General features: G+C 50.1%; 4 protein-coding genes and 1 non-coding gene across 5 annotated transcripts; 1 reads left to right on the top strand and 4 right to left on the bottom strand.

The window, feature by feature from the left end:
- Positions 1–3,088: 3,088 nt before the first annotated feature.
- Pmar_PMAR006832 (conserved hypothetical protein) lies at positions 3,089–9,977 on the bottom strand (the record flags this gene model as incomplete). Its single annotated transcript, XM_002788095.1, has 40 exons — positions 3,089–3,215; positions 3,262–3,381; positions 3,426–3,500; positions 3,560–3,667; positions 3,720–3,904; positions 3,947–4,063; positions 4,514–4,599; positions 4,699–4,832; positions 4,876–4,972; positions 5,018–5,128; positions 5,175–5,258; positions 5,364–5,521; positions 5,564–5,610; positions 5,654–5,708; positions 5,749–5,862; positions 5,932–6,005; positions 6,154–6,264; positions 6,311–6,398; positions 6,441–6,582; positions 6,624–6,706; positions 6,747–6,865; positions 6,941–7,082; positions 7,129–7,230; positions 7,276–7,376; positions 7,419–7,494; positions 7,538–7,653; positions 7,701–7,768; positions 7,815–7,894; positions 7,942–8,018; positions 8,122–8,225; positions 8,399–8,459; positions 8,507–8,608; positions 8,656–8,733; positions 8,775–8,835; positions 8,885–8,958; positions 8,999–9,103; positions 9,144–9,256; positions 9,301–9,344; positions 9,509–9,604; positions 9,823–9,977. 40 exons carry the CDS (start codon positions 9,975–9,977, stop codon positions 3,089–3,091), a joined length of 3,990 nt encoding a protein of 1,329 aa, XP_002788141.1.
- A 499-nt stretch (positions 9,978–10,476) lies between these two features.
- Positions 10,477–11,232, bottom strand: Pmar_PMAR006831 (hypothetical protein; the record flags this gene model as incomplete). Its single annotated transcript, XM_002788094.1, has 1 exon — positions 10,477–11,232. One exon carries the CDS (start codon positions 11,230–11,232, stop codon positions 10,477–10,479), a length of 756 nt encoding a protein of 251 aa, XP_002788140.1.
- A 462-nt stretch (positions 11,233–11,694) lies between these two features.
- Positions 11,695–11,776, top strand: Pmar_PMAR006830. The gene has a single exon. It is a non-coding gene; the product is annotated as a tRNA-Ser (tRNA).
- Positions 11,777–12,218: 442 nt separating this feature from the next.
- On the bottom strand, positions 12,219–12,759 carry Pmar_PMAR006829 (hypothetical protein; the record flags this gene model as incomplete). Its single annotated transcript, XM_002788093.1, has 2 exons — positions 12,219–12,416; positions 12,457–12,759. 2 exons carry the CDS (start codon positions 12,757–12,759, stop codon positions 12,219–12,221), a joined length of 501 nt encoding a protein of 166 aa, XP_002788139.1.
- A 654-nt stretch (positions 12,760–13,413) lies between these two features.
- Positions 13,414–14,299, bottom strand: Pmar_PMAR006828 (hypothetical protein; the record flags this gene model as incomplete). Its single annotated transcript, XM_002788092.1, has 2 exons — positions 13,414–13,655; positions 13,699–14,299. 2 exons carry the CDS (start codon positions 14,297–14,299, stop codon positions 13,414–13,416), a joined length of 843 nt encoding a protein of 280 aa, XP_002788138.1.
- Between the last annotated feature and the right edge of the window lie 993 nt (positions 14,300–15,292).

Genomic DNA, 15,292 nt, shown 5'->3' with positions numbered 1-15,292 from the left:
GTCATTCAGCTGCGCGTTGTTCGTTGAGAGCGCGACGATATCCGCCGACGTCGCGCCTCGCGGCTTCTCTCCCTCATCAATTATCGGAATATCTTGCATGTCCAGAGCTTCGAGGTCTACATCATCACTTCTGGAGGAAGTTTCGCCATCAATTGTCGAGTTGTACAGGCCTCCTGCCTTGCAGTAATTCTCAATTGCGCGAAATACACGATCTTCAGAGGTGGCAGGCGAATCGGAATTTGATGGAGCCATTCACTAGAACGCACTGAGGGAAACTTGTATGACAATATCGGGCAACATCGAACACCAGAAGGGTGTGACCGAACTGTAACCCGGGCCACAACAATCCCTTGAAAGAAGGCTTGATTGTTCTTTCGTGAACGACACATGTGAAAGGTTAAAGTCGAGCAATATAGCTACCGTGCAGAGAGGTGCAATACCCTACTCCTTGCAATAGACTCGCAGGTGACAACCCAAGGAAATGATTGCACGAGTTGTACTGTCGATACTTTCCACTTGCATGTTTGTCGAGGTTTCACCAAAGGAGTAGCACGTTCCTGGCGTTTTGATTTTCCCGGTAAACGCGGGGGAGAATTACATTCAATACATCAACAATATAACATGAGATTCAGCTCTCGTCGGTGAAAGCAGGATAGTCCTATCCCCGCATGGGTTACAGCCTATAACTTACAGGCGATCGCTACTTACCTAGCTTAATATGTCTGTGCCTTCATAGGGCTACTTGATGCAATCTGAGATCACCATAGGGCACCAGTGAACTTTCACCTCGGGATCGCTGCACTGAAAACAGAGACTTTCCGCTTGAGAAATATCCAAGGACACGGAGGAGTCCCGCCAGGTCCTGGAACAACTTCAAGAACCCGATAACACCATGTAATCGGGTTCTGCCATGTTATTAATATGGCAGATCACCGTTGAAGTCTTTGCAAGATGGAAGTAGGTCAGAATTACCTCATTTTCGGATATATAGTACCAATTTCCACATAGTGATTGACAGACTCGCATGTGTCATTTGAAAAGTGTTTTGTCTGAGTTTCTGTGATCCAGCAGAGCTTTGAATTTAAGAAGTGCCAAGTGAGTCCATAATCGACTGCTGTCTGAGTACGCGTGATAACATGTATTTACGCGTAATTTCACATGGTTTTACGCATATAATACGCGATATTTCCGCGCGAAGTGTAAAACACGTTTTACACATGTCATAACGCGTACTGCGCTTTAATACGCGTAATAGCTCTGCGTGATCACGCGTAATGGCGCATTTCCTACACTTCACTTCACGTGCTTCGCGTAATTACACTGGCGTAAAACTGTTTTACGTGTAATGCAAGTGCATCTCCAATGAATCTCGCTGCTTAGCTCCTTTGGATATCAGCCACTAGCACAACAACAAAAGTAGAACATTCTTCTCACATCTCCATTGAGAGCACTCATGAGACTGAGTTTTCATGCCAATGGATCTTCTCCAAGCTGGGCCTCCACTGTTGACGACATCCCCGTGTAGTTTACGACACGCACTAGACCAGGCCATGGGCTCGGCTATGGAGAGCTCAGTGAGAACTACATGCGAATAAAGTCCCGTTTGCTTCTAACACAGGTGGCGGCCCATAACGCCCTCCTTGTAACTCGCTACGTTGATCATATGCTGCAAGAGATGACCAGGCTACTTCCGACTGAGATTGGTGGGCATAAAATTGAGTAACAAGATCTTGAACTCTTTGTTCCGTTTGCATTCACATAGAGTATCTCATCTCACTAAATCGCAGAAGCAGCAGCTTGGTCTACGTAGTTACTCGCGTTTACCCACTCAGTCGCTCCACAGCGACTCATCACAACGAACGCCTCTGACTCAGTTTGATGGAGCCGCCCACGAGTACACGTCTGAGACTACTCTATCGTAGTGTTATGACCTATTAGGTTCATCGCATACAAACCACGGAGTTCAGTGGACATTTTGACCATACCGCGCCTAGCTGATGAGCTTGTTCCTCATCAGGATCCCTTGACACTGACCTGGTCACCTTACGAAGAGAAACACCCGAATATGCTGCCAAGACACGGTGAAATCATCGTCGCTCAGGCGATCGTCCTGTGAACTCTTGTCAGATTTTGGGGCCTTCGATGCAGACAACTACCACATTGACGTAGGGAAGCCCTAGAGGATTCGTCGAGAAATCATACGGCGTCGGTATTATCCTTTTCTTGGTGGCGACCATGGCAGATCCCATACAACGAGGCTCAGCGGACTGACATCCGCATCGAGTGTACTCGCTCTCGTGTCTCCACCTTCCGTGTCTTGTCCAAGTGAAGCGCGTCTGAAGTCTTTCATGTTCAATTGACATCAAAGTCCTTGTTATTGGGACGTTAGTTGGGGCTGTCCCTGTTGTGTTAACCTATACGTCCGTCCAGGTGGCGGGTCCTTTAGTCGACTGTTGAAGCAAACTCACAACGGAGCTTGGCCCGATATATTCAACGAACGCTTTTGTCTGAAACTTCACTGACACCATATGTAAAGGTCCCAATCTAGATTGAAATGTGAGCATAGAGCGTACAATGATGATTGACGGTTTGAAATGTAAAGCTTTCGGCTCCATCGTAGTTGCTTATTTTTCCAACTTTCCGGTTGATGCTTCAGTTTAGTCATGTCCGAGATGAATTTCCTCAGTGAGGGACCCTCACCCTAGCTTTTAACCAATGCCTGTCCCCATAAGTGTGAGTAGCTCAAGCAGCATAGATTCTGGCTTTAGTTCCGAGAATGAATGTATACGTATGATTCTGTATAGGCTCCGGATAAGGTGGATGTTAGTGAGCAGAGGTTTTTACTAGTCTTCCGATGCGTGTCAACACAGGAGGTTGGAGTTTAATATTGGATTTCAGGATAGAGCCCCACTCCTAAACAACAACGCCAGCTCGACTAGAAAATATCGGTGGCTCATGTTCATGCCGGGCATTGATCGAGTCACACTCTAAGGCAGCTACGTGCCTTGTCTAATATGTCTCGACGAATTCGAGGATACTGTTCATCAAGTGCCAATACCTGTACAGTATTTCAACCTAGCTCAGGGTACTAACCCACCTTGTGGCAGACACGGATAGAATCCACATACCGCTTAGCTTTAAGGAAGTTGAAGGCCAGTCGGTAGCCAACTGCCGCCCGGCGCTCACAGAACAACTCCGATGCTCGCTGATAGTGCCTGATGAACGCAGACTCGGTACGTACACGCTTTCATCATATCTCACATAGCGGCGTCCTTATATGCCTGCTCCTTCTCATATATCAAACCAAGGAGTTCCCATGCCCGACCACAAGACTGGTTCTGGTCTCTCGCTTGCAGACACAACTTCGTTGCCAAATCATACCTCACACACATTGGTGACACACGAGCACTGTAGATGACATTTACTTGCCGTTTGCTATGTAAAGATCTGCCAGGAGTAGCCAGGCCTTTTCAAAATCATCAGCGTAATCAGGATTGTATCTTATGAATGCTTCAGACGAGACATGGTCCGAAGAAGTGCTCACGAATTGGCAGCGAACTCGCATATCCTCTTTAGTTGATTCCGAGCCTTCGAATTTTGCTTGGACAGAATCAGACCTTGTGAAACTGCTAACAGGGCCGGGACGTAGGTCCTCGACTCATTGAATCTTAGAAGAGGAAATAACCAGAAAGATACCAGATAAACACAGTGAGCCGTACAGCGCCATCAAGTCGCTGAGAGCGGCTTCTACTAATGTCTTGTTTCGTGTCAAGAGGTCAGCCTGGTATCTCAGAACCCTCAGTCTAGGGATCCAACCCAGCTTCTCTCGCTCGGCAAGTTCAATGCAAAGGTCTTTGGCCTCTGTGATGTTAGTCATGGGCGGACGAGTAGTAGGGGCCAGACCCTGAACTCGGAATCGTTAGACTACAAGAAGTCTGCAGCTGACTTCGAGGCTGCAGCCATCACTGGGGTCAGGAAAGAGATACATCTCTATCATATGCATGATAGCTTCGTAGCGATACTCTTGATCTTTCCTCGCATCATTGAACTCCGCGATAGCTTCCTAATGACAAGATTGCAATAGTAGTGTGTCTCTCAATATGATAACTACCGGCGGTAGCAACTGAATCACGTTAGTAAGTGGGAAAGAGGGCATACAAATGATGTGAATACCGGAGCGATCAGAACATGTACAGTCACTTGGCGCGTTTTCTGTGCGATCGTTCGCTCATTATCATGTTTCTACGACTACACCAGTCGAATTCTAGAGATACATACCATTGAAAGGTGTTATTCAAGCATCCTGCCAAAAAATGGGAGGTATGAACAATCCGAGCTCCGTTTCCCAGTCTCAAAAGTCTAATCGATGGAATTGTAATTATTGAAAATGCAGTGAATAGCTACGATGGCTGATATTGCACCCAAGATAGACTGAAAAAAGTTGAGGGCGACCGTGCTGGACATGATCCGATCATTGCACTCGGAAGAACCCCTAGGGGTGGGGACATCTCACCTGAGGTTGGTTCAACCATCGGGAGAGCATGCCCTGAGAGAACCTGAGGACAGGCCTCTGTGGTACGCCACGGCAGTGATCGGCACCTCAGCCCCGGAGGAGTATGCGCTCCTTTAGGGACACCCCTTTGGGCTTGCTCGAGGTACTTGGGGCCGAGACGGGCCAACCTGAGACAATAGAGCGACGATGTTCAAATCGATCATCTAACGAAACCCACCTTCCCGTCTTTCTGAACAGGAGGAGCAACTGTGCAAGAGCTTTGAAGTTGGTGGGATCATTGTCGAGCATATCCTTATAATGCCCAATGACCGCCTTGAACCTGCCATCGTAACTAGCTGTACAGACTGATCAATACATCTTACTCATCCGTAGATTCGATCAAGACGCCCTCCTCGTCTGCCGAAAAGGCCGTCAGAGCCTTCTGAGCCCTCAAGGCCATCACCGACGCCAACAGCATATCTGAGGGAGAAAGCTGTCGCCACGACCTATCATGAATCGGCTCACCCGCATCCTTATGATCCCTGTTGATTCGCAACAAGGCTCTTAGCGTCTTCTCACAAGAATCGGCGTCGCCCCTAGCAAAGTTGAGGCGAGCAAGGCTCATGAGTGCAGACTCTGCATGAGACACCAAACTGAGGACCTTCGATGATGCCCAGCCTACCGTGATGATTGTCTAACTCCACAGCCACGGTGTATTGCCCGATGGCTGCATCGGAATTATTCTCGAGATGCTCCAAGTACTGTCCTAATGAAGGAAGCAACTGGTGAAACGTGACGAGACAAACGTTCATCAAGCCGAATGAGCTCAGAACTCAGCCCTCCGTCGAGTAGTGAAGAAGGATTCGCATACCTAGCTGGTAATGAACGTCTGCAGCCAGCTTCCTGAGCATGTGAAGATCTCCGTCTTCTTCATCATCATCAGTGACGGAACTCTTGCCCAAAACAAAGCCCAGAGCGGCAAGGCTCTTCAGGGAAGTCTCCTTGGCTGCCTTCAAAGCTTCCAAGGACCTTCAACACAGTTATAGAGTAAGTGAGAATGGCACTCCTCACTGAGGAACGGACAGATTCATCCCCCTCGCGTCGCCATGGTGCAGGGCCTGATAAGAAAGAAATCAAGTCCACGCTAAACCAACAACATACTGTAGATGCATGCTCTTTCTGATAGGCCCTAGATAGAAGAAGGAAGCTCTCAACCCTGAGCATGAAATAATTCATAACCGATAACGTGGGTGTACCTGTCAGCGACTTGGTCCGTGGAAGCCTCGTCGTGCGGCACTGACAGATGTCTTTCCATTTCCTGAATGCATTCCTGATAGCGTCCGAGGTCGAGATAGAGCTTGGCCAGATCTCTGCGGAGGTCTGAGCATCTAAGACCGACTCGACAGATTACAGTAGTGCCCCCTGCGAGAGTAACCTACGTTGAAATTGGCATCGAGTCGGCACGTTTGAGTGCCGCCTTGTAGCATTCAATGGCCTTCTCATAGTCATGCATCTGAACACCACACAGGAAATACGATACGCCTCCCAGTTTCCAAAAAAACTCGTCTAAGCGCTACCCACAGACAAATGTCACCAGTGAATGGTTCCTTCTGGGAGGAAGAGAAATAGAGAGGCGTTGAGATATGAGGACAGCAGCTGACCTGTGTCCATGCTCGAGCTATCTTCTTCACAAGGTTGTGGTCACTAGTGTGGTTGCTACTCTTATCAAGACGCCTAGCTTTCTCGAATGCCTCTATGGCTAGAGTTGGTTCCTGCCATCAGCCTCACAAGGGGAACCCTCAGATGACGGCGACCTACCAGAATGGTGATGTAAGCATCTCCAAGACGAGTCAAGTTGACGGCACTTGGCTCGTGATTGCAGACATCCATGTAGCATTGAGCGTATCTAGCGAGGAGTTGCACTTGGAGATCTGCTTCCGTGACTTACGCTTTCTTATCCTTTTTATGATTCTTAAAGATATCTCCCATGGCAAGGCGTGCCTTACCATAACTAGCACTACTCGGCGGAACACGGCTTAGAGCGGTCAAGGCCTCCCCGATGTCGCCTCGCCTCACAGCTATCTCGGCACCTGTTAGAGGAAGGATAGCAGCAACTAAAGACTCCATCTACCAGCCACGATTATAGTCGACTCCTCGTTTGTTCCTGAGAACTCCACCATCGCATCCTCTTGAAGTCGCTTGGCCTCGACTGTCCTGAAACAACCGTCAGCCTGCCGCCCACCAGGGTGCTCACAAATCGCCCATGGTGAGCGCTTCGATGAAAGTACGGAAGAGCATGCTCCTGTCGCCAAGTGTGAAACTCAAACCTTTTGACGCCTTTTGAGAGGGGTTCTTGCCAGTCTTCTGTCGTATCTATTATCAGATGAATCATCCAACGTCGTCATTTAGATCCGATATAAATTGCCTCTTTACGATCAGGGGACCTACGCCGTCAACTTCGATGGCCTCTCGCAAGAGCTTTATCGCCTCTTGGACTCGATTGTCCATCATAAGCCCCTCAGCTCGCACCGCTGCATACAGTGGATGAGATCGGATGCCGAAGTCTTGGGCGAAGCCTTGCTCCAGATACCTGAGGGCAACAGCTGAGATCCTCGCTTCTCGTTATAGGCATCTACTTAGCCGCTGTATCTTTCTGGCCGAGAGCACTATGGAGGCGAGCGAGACGGATGTAGGTCTCTATATAGGGTGGGTCGGCCTTCAGGGACTGCCCTAGGAGTCTGAGGACGGCTATGCGCTCATCTGCCGCAGTCAAGTTGGTCTACCGCATTGCCTTGTCGGGGCTGCCCATGTTGATGCTAGCTTGGGCGAGGGCCATCTTTATCGACAGGAGACCCGGCATGAATCTGCTGACGGTCTCGAGGACCTGCTAACAGTCAATTGTATTTCCGAATCGCCGGCCGCCTACCTTGACGCCTCTAGCCAGATTGCTGCTACCACCACTGGATGCCCCTTCTTGTGTAGGCTCACTGAGGCCTATATACCTACAAAAGCCTATCCCCTTGGTGGAGCTGTCAACACCCTCACTCGTAAGCGATCTTCATCATGAAATAAGGGTTCAAGTGGTGGTAGAAGTCTTGACCTGTTGAGTGCTTGAAGCGTGTAAGATGCAAGGTGAGACACTCGTTGAGGGCCGCTACTGCCTAGATTACACGAGAGTTCCCCAATGGACAGAAGCGGGAAGGAGAACCTGTGCGCTTTGGCCTTCATGGCTAGTAATGATCGATTTCAGATACGCAACCTCGGCTGACTTGCCGCCTGTAAGCGAGATAAGGTACTCCCAGTAAACGTCCGAAAGATCTACTTTTTGCCGAAGTTGTGATTTCACTAAGGAGATCGAATTGATCTGAGGCCTCTTGGAAATCGCCTGTTGCTACACAGCACCTTGAAAGGAGATCGTCGTTGTGATGGACTGAATGGGAAGAACCGACCATATAGTTCCATAGAGAGCATCTATCTCGGACCCTTCATTAGAGGCACTCATCGCCCTGTTGAAGTATTCAGTAGCCTGCTAGACATACACACAACCGATCGATGCAGAGGCAATGTCGATGTCGATTGATTCATCGTTCCGAAAACGTTCATAGCGATCACACAATGGTCGCGTTCACCTCGTTAGGCAAACCCATCATGAGCTTTTGGTAGCCAATTTCAGTGAGGCAAGCTCCGACATAAGACTCGCCGCTAGAAGATGGAGACCTGTACGGCGGACTGCCTGTGCGAAGTGTCGTCAACGGGGGTTTCTCACTGGTCCTCAGCACGCTTGAGCGCAGCAACAGACATTAAAATACAGGCTTCCACCACTTTCCGACCTCTGGAGGGATCAGAGACATATTCACAAGCTGCGACAGGACAGTTCCCGATCGTGGTTGACGTGTTGACCGTCACCTCGACTGGCGGTTGGTGTCGCACATAGTCGAGTTATAAGGGACGCGAGATCGAGGAGGATCTGTACACGCGATGATGCCCTAACGCATATGGGAGTATCATGGCTACTTTAACGTTGTGGGGCTCCTTCTGCAGGCACAAGTCCTGCACCTTCTGGACACTCTGGACAACCTTCGTCGATGGGCCTTCAGTGGCGACCAGATGAACCAACTAAGACTCGGCTGCTGCATCCTCGTCGTGATGGTGTATTCTCTCACAGAGAGTTTTTCGAGCTCAATATCATCAGCTGTCATCAGTGTACTGTTGGCTCTTGCACGATCTACTATGTCGTAAGCCTGCCACAGAACGTGACGTCAGAATGCTACTATAGTGTTACTTGGTCGAACTCAGAGGCCAATAAGCTGGCCCAAGCCTGGGTATGGCCGATAGGAGAGTACCTGGGGAGTTGAAGAGAAGAGACAAGTCATGGCATCGAGGGAAGCCGACCAAATCCCATGAGTCGCCATGCATTCGGCTAGAACGTGCAATGCTGGTGGGACTTGTCTTTTGGCAATGAGGACCTAGTAGGCGATAGGACAGGGTTAAGCCAAGAGTGCTGACCTCGGCCTTGCCCATGGCGGCCTCGAGCACGTCAGAACTCCTTTGCAGTGACGCTTCGAACCACAGCATCGCTGCATCAAGGACCGCCGTATTGAAGTTCTTGACCTGGGTGGTATTCTTCGAGATACATGACCCTTTGACGTACTTGTCCTTTAGCCATGCGTTGGAAGCCTTGATCGATTATAGACCAGCCCTTCAACGCCATGCCAGTAGGGTTCAACAATGATGACGCAGAGTCTTCAGGGGTGTTGACGGAAACTAAGAGGCGACCAGTCGGCCACCTTATTGTCTAACCTGCTCACTCGGATCGTCCCATTTCTGGTAGGCTGGGTTAGCGTCCAGATACCTATGGCGTTCCGATACAGTACGACTACGATTGCCAGCACCACTCACTGTACAGCTCGATCGACCTCTCCCACGAGGGAGAAGAAGAGGCTTGCCATATTCTGACTTGAACCGGTGTATCTTGCTGACTATGAACTGGGACCAACGCTTCGACAGTGTCCTCACCCGATGCCTCTATTCTCAACAGTCGCAGTTGAGGCCTTCTGTTGAAGGGTGCTGATGGCACTCTGGTCCTTCCCAGGCAACTGAATGGTGATCGGTCTGATGCGAGTTGCTGCCTTCGAGACTTGCTTCCCGGTGCATCCATATGGCAGCTGCATACACAGCTAATTCACAGGAGGGAGAAATACGCGTGTTTGAGTTTATCAGTGAGGTTAGCTGCTTCAACGCACCCCGGAGTGCCGTCACGGTCTGGCCACCGGCGAGATAACTGAGCTACGACTTGACTAGAATGCTCAGCTATGGTCGACGGCGCTTACATGTGAGCAGCTGTTAGAAGTTCTCTAACACTCCTATCGTTAGCATCAGAAGGCAACAGTCTCTCAAGGAGAGGCCCGATGGCATTGTGATAGCCTTTGCGCCAGTAGTAGAAGGCGAGTGAGCACACTTGCTCAGAGGTCAGCTGTTCGGACATGGTTGAAGAAGTCATAGGAGGCTATGGTCCAAACCACGTCGTAGATGGGAAGCTGACGAGTACACGACAATGCATTACAACCGAACTGAGTACGTCATCGTTTAGGAACGTCTTGAGTGAATATTTTCATCTTTTCGACGGCGCCAGTCAACTTGAATCGAGAATCCGTCGTATACTAGGGAAGCAACGGCACAGACGTGTAACGGTCTATCGGCGGGGCTTGATGAGATACGAATATATTCCCGACGATGGGAGCGCCAAGACTCGGGGCCTGACTCAGGCCGCCTGAGTCACTCTAACAACGAGAAATCCATCATTCGGTGTCGCCTGTCACCTCATCACCAACACTCGATCGTGCTGTCGATCGCACTATCACCAGATAACTCGACTAATTGACAAGTATTGTCGAATGCACACTCAAGGGTGGATTCGGTGGACAGTGGAAATGTGAGCCAATGGCAAACATGGTACACAGTGTGCCAGTACGTGTACTGTACGCTTACTGGAGCTGGTAGTCACATACCGCACGTAGTACGGTAAGCTCGCTAGGGGTAATATCATCCTTCATTTGCTCGCATAGTAGCTCCAGAACCGCCTCCAAGTCGAAGGAGTGACCTCGAGCCAGCATACTAGCCATTACTAAGTCAGAAGCGGTAACCTCAGCCTCGCCAGCATGTTCGGCTCGTCTCAAGAGATCTCTGGTGTGCTGGAGGAGAACTTGACATACCCGTGTTGCATACTGTGCATCTCGTTGAGGAAGCATGCCCTTTCTCGTCAGCTTGTCGATACATCGAACAACAGGTGGGACGAACTTGCGGTCTCTAAGGCCCACTTCAAGTAGAGCTTCGAATGCTTCTGGACGGTCGAGATAATACGCCACAGAATGAATCACGATGTGGTTGAGCTTTTCAAAGACCTCTTTGCATGGGGGATCGAGCCCATGAGTCAGAACATGCCGAAGTGATCTGTTGACCAATGGGGAAAGCATGTAAGTTATGAATTCGGCCAAGTCCTGCTTGAGGATATCGTCGTTCCGCCAGAACTCAGGAGACCGCACGACTTGCTCAACTGGCTTCAGAAAAGCAAGGTAGATCCGCGGGTCGGTCGATGGACCACAAGCATTGAAAACGAACGTGGACACTCTTGTCAATTGCTTCAGCAGCCGTCGAGAGCCCTGTATTTGACCTTCGGATATCATATCAGATTCAAGAGTTTTCAAATAGGCAAGCGACTCCTCAAGGGAGGTCGGAAGCATCTCGGGGGAGTTGCTAGTTTTGGTTTGCTCGTTTTCAAGTTGGCCAGCCTTGGTCGCAAAGGATGGCGGTAAAAGAAGTGCCTTGACGACCTACGGAAGAAATACGTAAAGAGATGGGATCAAGGGTGATGATGACGTTCAAAGTCATTGTGATATGATCGCGACCACTCTGAGTACGGGAAGAGTACATCTGAGTCTGCATGTGTATCTCGCAAAGCCTGCTGCATAGTGCTCCACCAACGCTCTCCTCCACGCTCCAGAATTGCCTTTGCCGCAGTATCACACGCAGCCCGCGTCGCAGGACTGAACCTGTGACAGAGAGAGATGCTGGTAGAAGCATGAGCATACCGTGGTCAATTTCCACGAAGTTCGTATAGTTTCATCCGTGCATGGGTACTATACGTCGTGAGGATTTCTCGGTGTTACTGTGATCAACCAGCAACAGGAATAAAAACCTCATCTGACAGCGTGTCCGAGTGGTTAAGGAGGTGGACTAGAAATCCACTGGGCTCTGCCCGCGCAGGTTCGAATCCTGCCGCTGTCGTAACATGTCGTCACCTTGCAATTATTGCTCTGCATAATCCGATACGTGTTGCATGCTTCAACGGTTCATCGTCTACCTGCGAGGCAGCTGCTCTACGTAGCCGATCACTAACCGAGGAATACACAATCGGCAGCAAGTTGGATGAGGTCTGTCACTCCCTGACTACACAGGGGAGTCCGCAACATGTATGTAACCAACTTGATTGTCGTCGCGTTACCTGCCTTTTTAGAAACCTCGAGAGAATTTACAAGAACAAAGATAATGAGACCGTACGCAAGATGAGAGCTACTTTCCGGCCTCTGTCGTTAACAAGGCCTCGACTTTTCGTCAACAGCCAAGCAAGCAACTCGGCTGCCACTGGTTTTGGTAGTTCGCAATCCGCTACTCTATCGGCTAGACCATCCCAACAGCGCCGAAGTTGTGAACTCTCGGCGGCATCACTCTACAAAGTGGTTATGGCAATAAGAACATAATCTATTCTCACTGCTGTAACGACCATCCACTGGACTAGCAGGTCTACGAAAGACTCGCATTGGTGAGGGTTCGCCTCGACGTATTCGTTCCACAGCTGCACTACAGCACAACGGTCTTCTGCATCCACAGCAGCACTGAACATGCGATCCAGGAGAGTTTCATTGCCCTGAAACCCATGATCAAATAGAAACTATTCACCAGCCTACTCTCTTCTTCAACACTTGAGTTTCGAACTGCCGTTTGACTTCTTTCTGGCGTTCCTCAGTTGCCCTCGGCCGCCTGCCGTGGTCCAACGTACAGGCTTCCTTGTCTCGCAAAACACGCAGGGCCTGCAGCTCCCCGGCTGGCCTGAGCTGAATTCTTAACACCTCTACTGAGCCTTCCGCAGCTGAGGTCGCCTTGGTGGGGATCCGTGGAGCCTGGCCGATGTACTCGAGCAAAACGTCATCAGCAGCAACATCCGCCGACTCAACCTCGATATCCTTAATGGGCGTCTGCAAAGCTATCATCTCAGAAGATGCTGGCACCCTAGAACCGTTCGAGCACCCAACCGATCGATAAGTCTTTTCTTGTCGTTGAAGCGGTGATGTCGAGTCGACTGACGCCACCCGGGAGAGCACAGGGCGCAGGGCCTGCCTTTCTGACGCGGTCAGTGACTCCAGCATCACAGTAATGGCTTTGTTATTCGCTGTGGGGAGGAGGTACCTCAATAGCCGCTCACTAGATGATCGTAGACCAGCGTGACGATCAGTTAGGCAGCCCTTGGTCAACAATGCTGGCAAGACGTCACATGGGATCGTCTGAAGGTTCAATCCGACTAGATAGACTCATCGATGCGGCCAAGTCGTCTACCTTCCCACTGTTTGCTCGTTCTCCCAACAGCTGCAGTAGGCGGGCTTTCAACTCACTGCTTGCTGCTGTGCGCCGCCCGCTACCGCTGAGGATTCCCTCACAAACGACCTGCAGCATCCACTACGACCACTTCGACTGCCAGCGCACCTTCCACCACTCCTCGGCCATGCCATTCACCCAAACTTCATGACAGCTTCGGGCTGCAGAGTTTACTTGTGCATTGCGATCAGCCAGACGGTTGGCCGTGACCATCCCAAGACTCCTCAGAAGAGGTCTGAGCTGACTGCTACCGTCTAGCCGTCGAGCTCATGTTAGTACTTGGACAGAGGGTCTGCCTTGACGGCTAGACAAACAACATTCAGCGCCAAGGAAAGGCACGCCTTATGAGTTTCCTTCTCGACAACTGCACTAAGGCTACTGCCCAGCTCCTCAACGATGCTCGATCCGGAGACACCGCCGTCTGTGAGGGCAGACTTGATGCTGGTGAGAGCTTCCATCCGAACGCCCCATTGAGGATTAAGGAGCTGCTCAGCCACTATATACGGTGGGATATCTAGTGGAGCAATGACCATCAATCAAGTAGTAGTCAGCCTCACCCAACACAGCGCCGATAGGCTTCCTCGTGTGCAGCTCCGGCCGAGCTGGAGAGGCGACATTCGATGCCTTCATTGGTCTCTTCTCAACCGACTGGCGTTGGACAGTAGGGCTGCTGCCCTTTGGAGCTGCTATTGCTAGCACTGATACGTCTAATCGGATACCCCCGCCTAGCAGCGCCCCTTGTATACCATCAACTCGGATAATTGGAGGGATAGCAGGTTCATAGCTACCGTTGTATAGGAGGAGATCTCTCATCGACTCGCCTCCATAACCACAAAGGCATCTTGCAAGTTTCTCTCCAGTTCGATGCAGCTGTCTGCAACTAAGCAGATCTTCCCGACACCACTGAGTGATGGGTCCGAGAATTATTCCCGGATGTTTCAAAGTGCACGGGCTGAAGTTTACCAGCAGAGACACCAATGCGTCAACTCCCCGTTCGATGAAAAGTCGACCCCAAGATGAGGTAGGGTTCTCAATCTCTACCATAACTAGAGTGAGAACCGCTACAGGACCATCCAGGCCCTTCTTCATAGCAACAGTGTGAAGGATGCTGGTAAGTGTCAAGCCGCATTTGGTATCAGACAGATAGGCACGGACCATGCGAGGTAGGACTATCTCGAATGCTGTTGCCTCCAGCCAAGCCTCGCTTTCAAATAGCGTTAGCATTGTAGTCACGATACACTGCTTCACCTGGAGCGCTGCATCCACCAGGAAGCTCTTGCATCTCACGGAGAGGCGAGCTAATAGAGCATGGTTGTGGTCTGGGTCTATCGGGCTGAGGTTCGCACCCAGCCACGTGTATGCCGCTTTCCGTTCATCAGCGCTTTTCCTTCCGAAACTCGTTATGATATCATCAGGAATGTTAAGTTCCTCAGTAGTCAAGTCTTGTGGAGAAGGAGTGCATGCTTTCACGGCAGACAGGACGGTTTCAATCAGAGCAGATGATGGCATTTCATTCGATTCAAAATAGAGAAAGTGAGAACCCGTGAAGCAATGCGACCGACTTCCGAGACGCGAATATACTCGAAGTGTTATGGCTGTTCTCCATCTTCACCATTTTAATCTTTTTGAAAATGAAAAAATTTTCCGCCTCTCACTTCATTTCACCATCACAACACCATCCTTAACTACCACCATTTGAAAGAATACCTTTCTTGGATGTATATCTCCGAGGAGTGCGAATTCGTTGTCTTACTCAGGACTAACGGGTCCACTTACTATTAAAATGTAGGAGCATCGTTGAGCCCAGAGTAATGTCGCTCACCGCCCGTATCAGGCGAGTCGGTGTGCTCAGGCTAGAAACTAGGGATCCTCAAAAGACAATCATCAAACATGACCAACAATTTTTTAACTGGCGATTCCGTCAAGGCGTGGCATCGTTGGTGATATGGTGCGATCAGATTGCGATGGTTCGAAAGGCACTGCCGACGATCTGCTAAGACTCTCCTGCTCCGCAGTCTCGCAAGAAAATCGAGAAAGTTAGAAAACACTTTAACGTCTGCATTGCGTTCGACGCCCCACAGCAGCGGCTTTCCGACTTGCGTGTGTTATGAAGGGATTCATCAATACTCAAGTGTAGAGAGGAGAGGAAAC

This window comes from Perkinsus marinus (genome assembly GCF_000006405.1).
Source record: "Perkinsus marinus ATCC 50983 genomic scaffold scf_1104296928836, whole genome shotgun sequence".
Classification (NCBI taxonomy): Eukaryota; Perkinsozoa; order Perkinsida; family Perkinsidae; genus Perkinsus; species Perkinsus marinus.
Note: the sequence above shows the minus strand (reverse complement) of the source record. Positions and strands in the feature narration are given on the sequence as shown.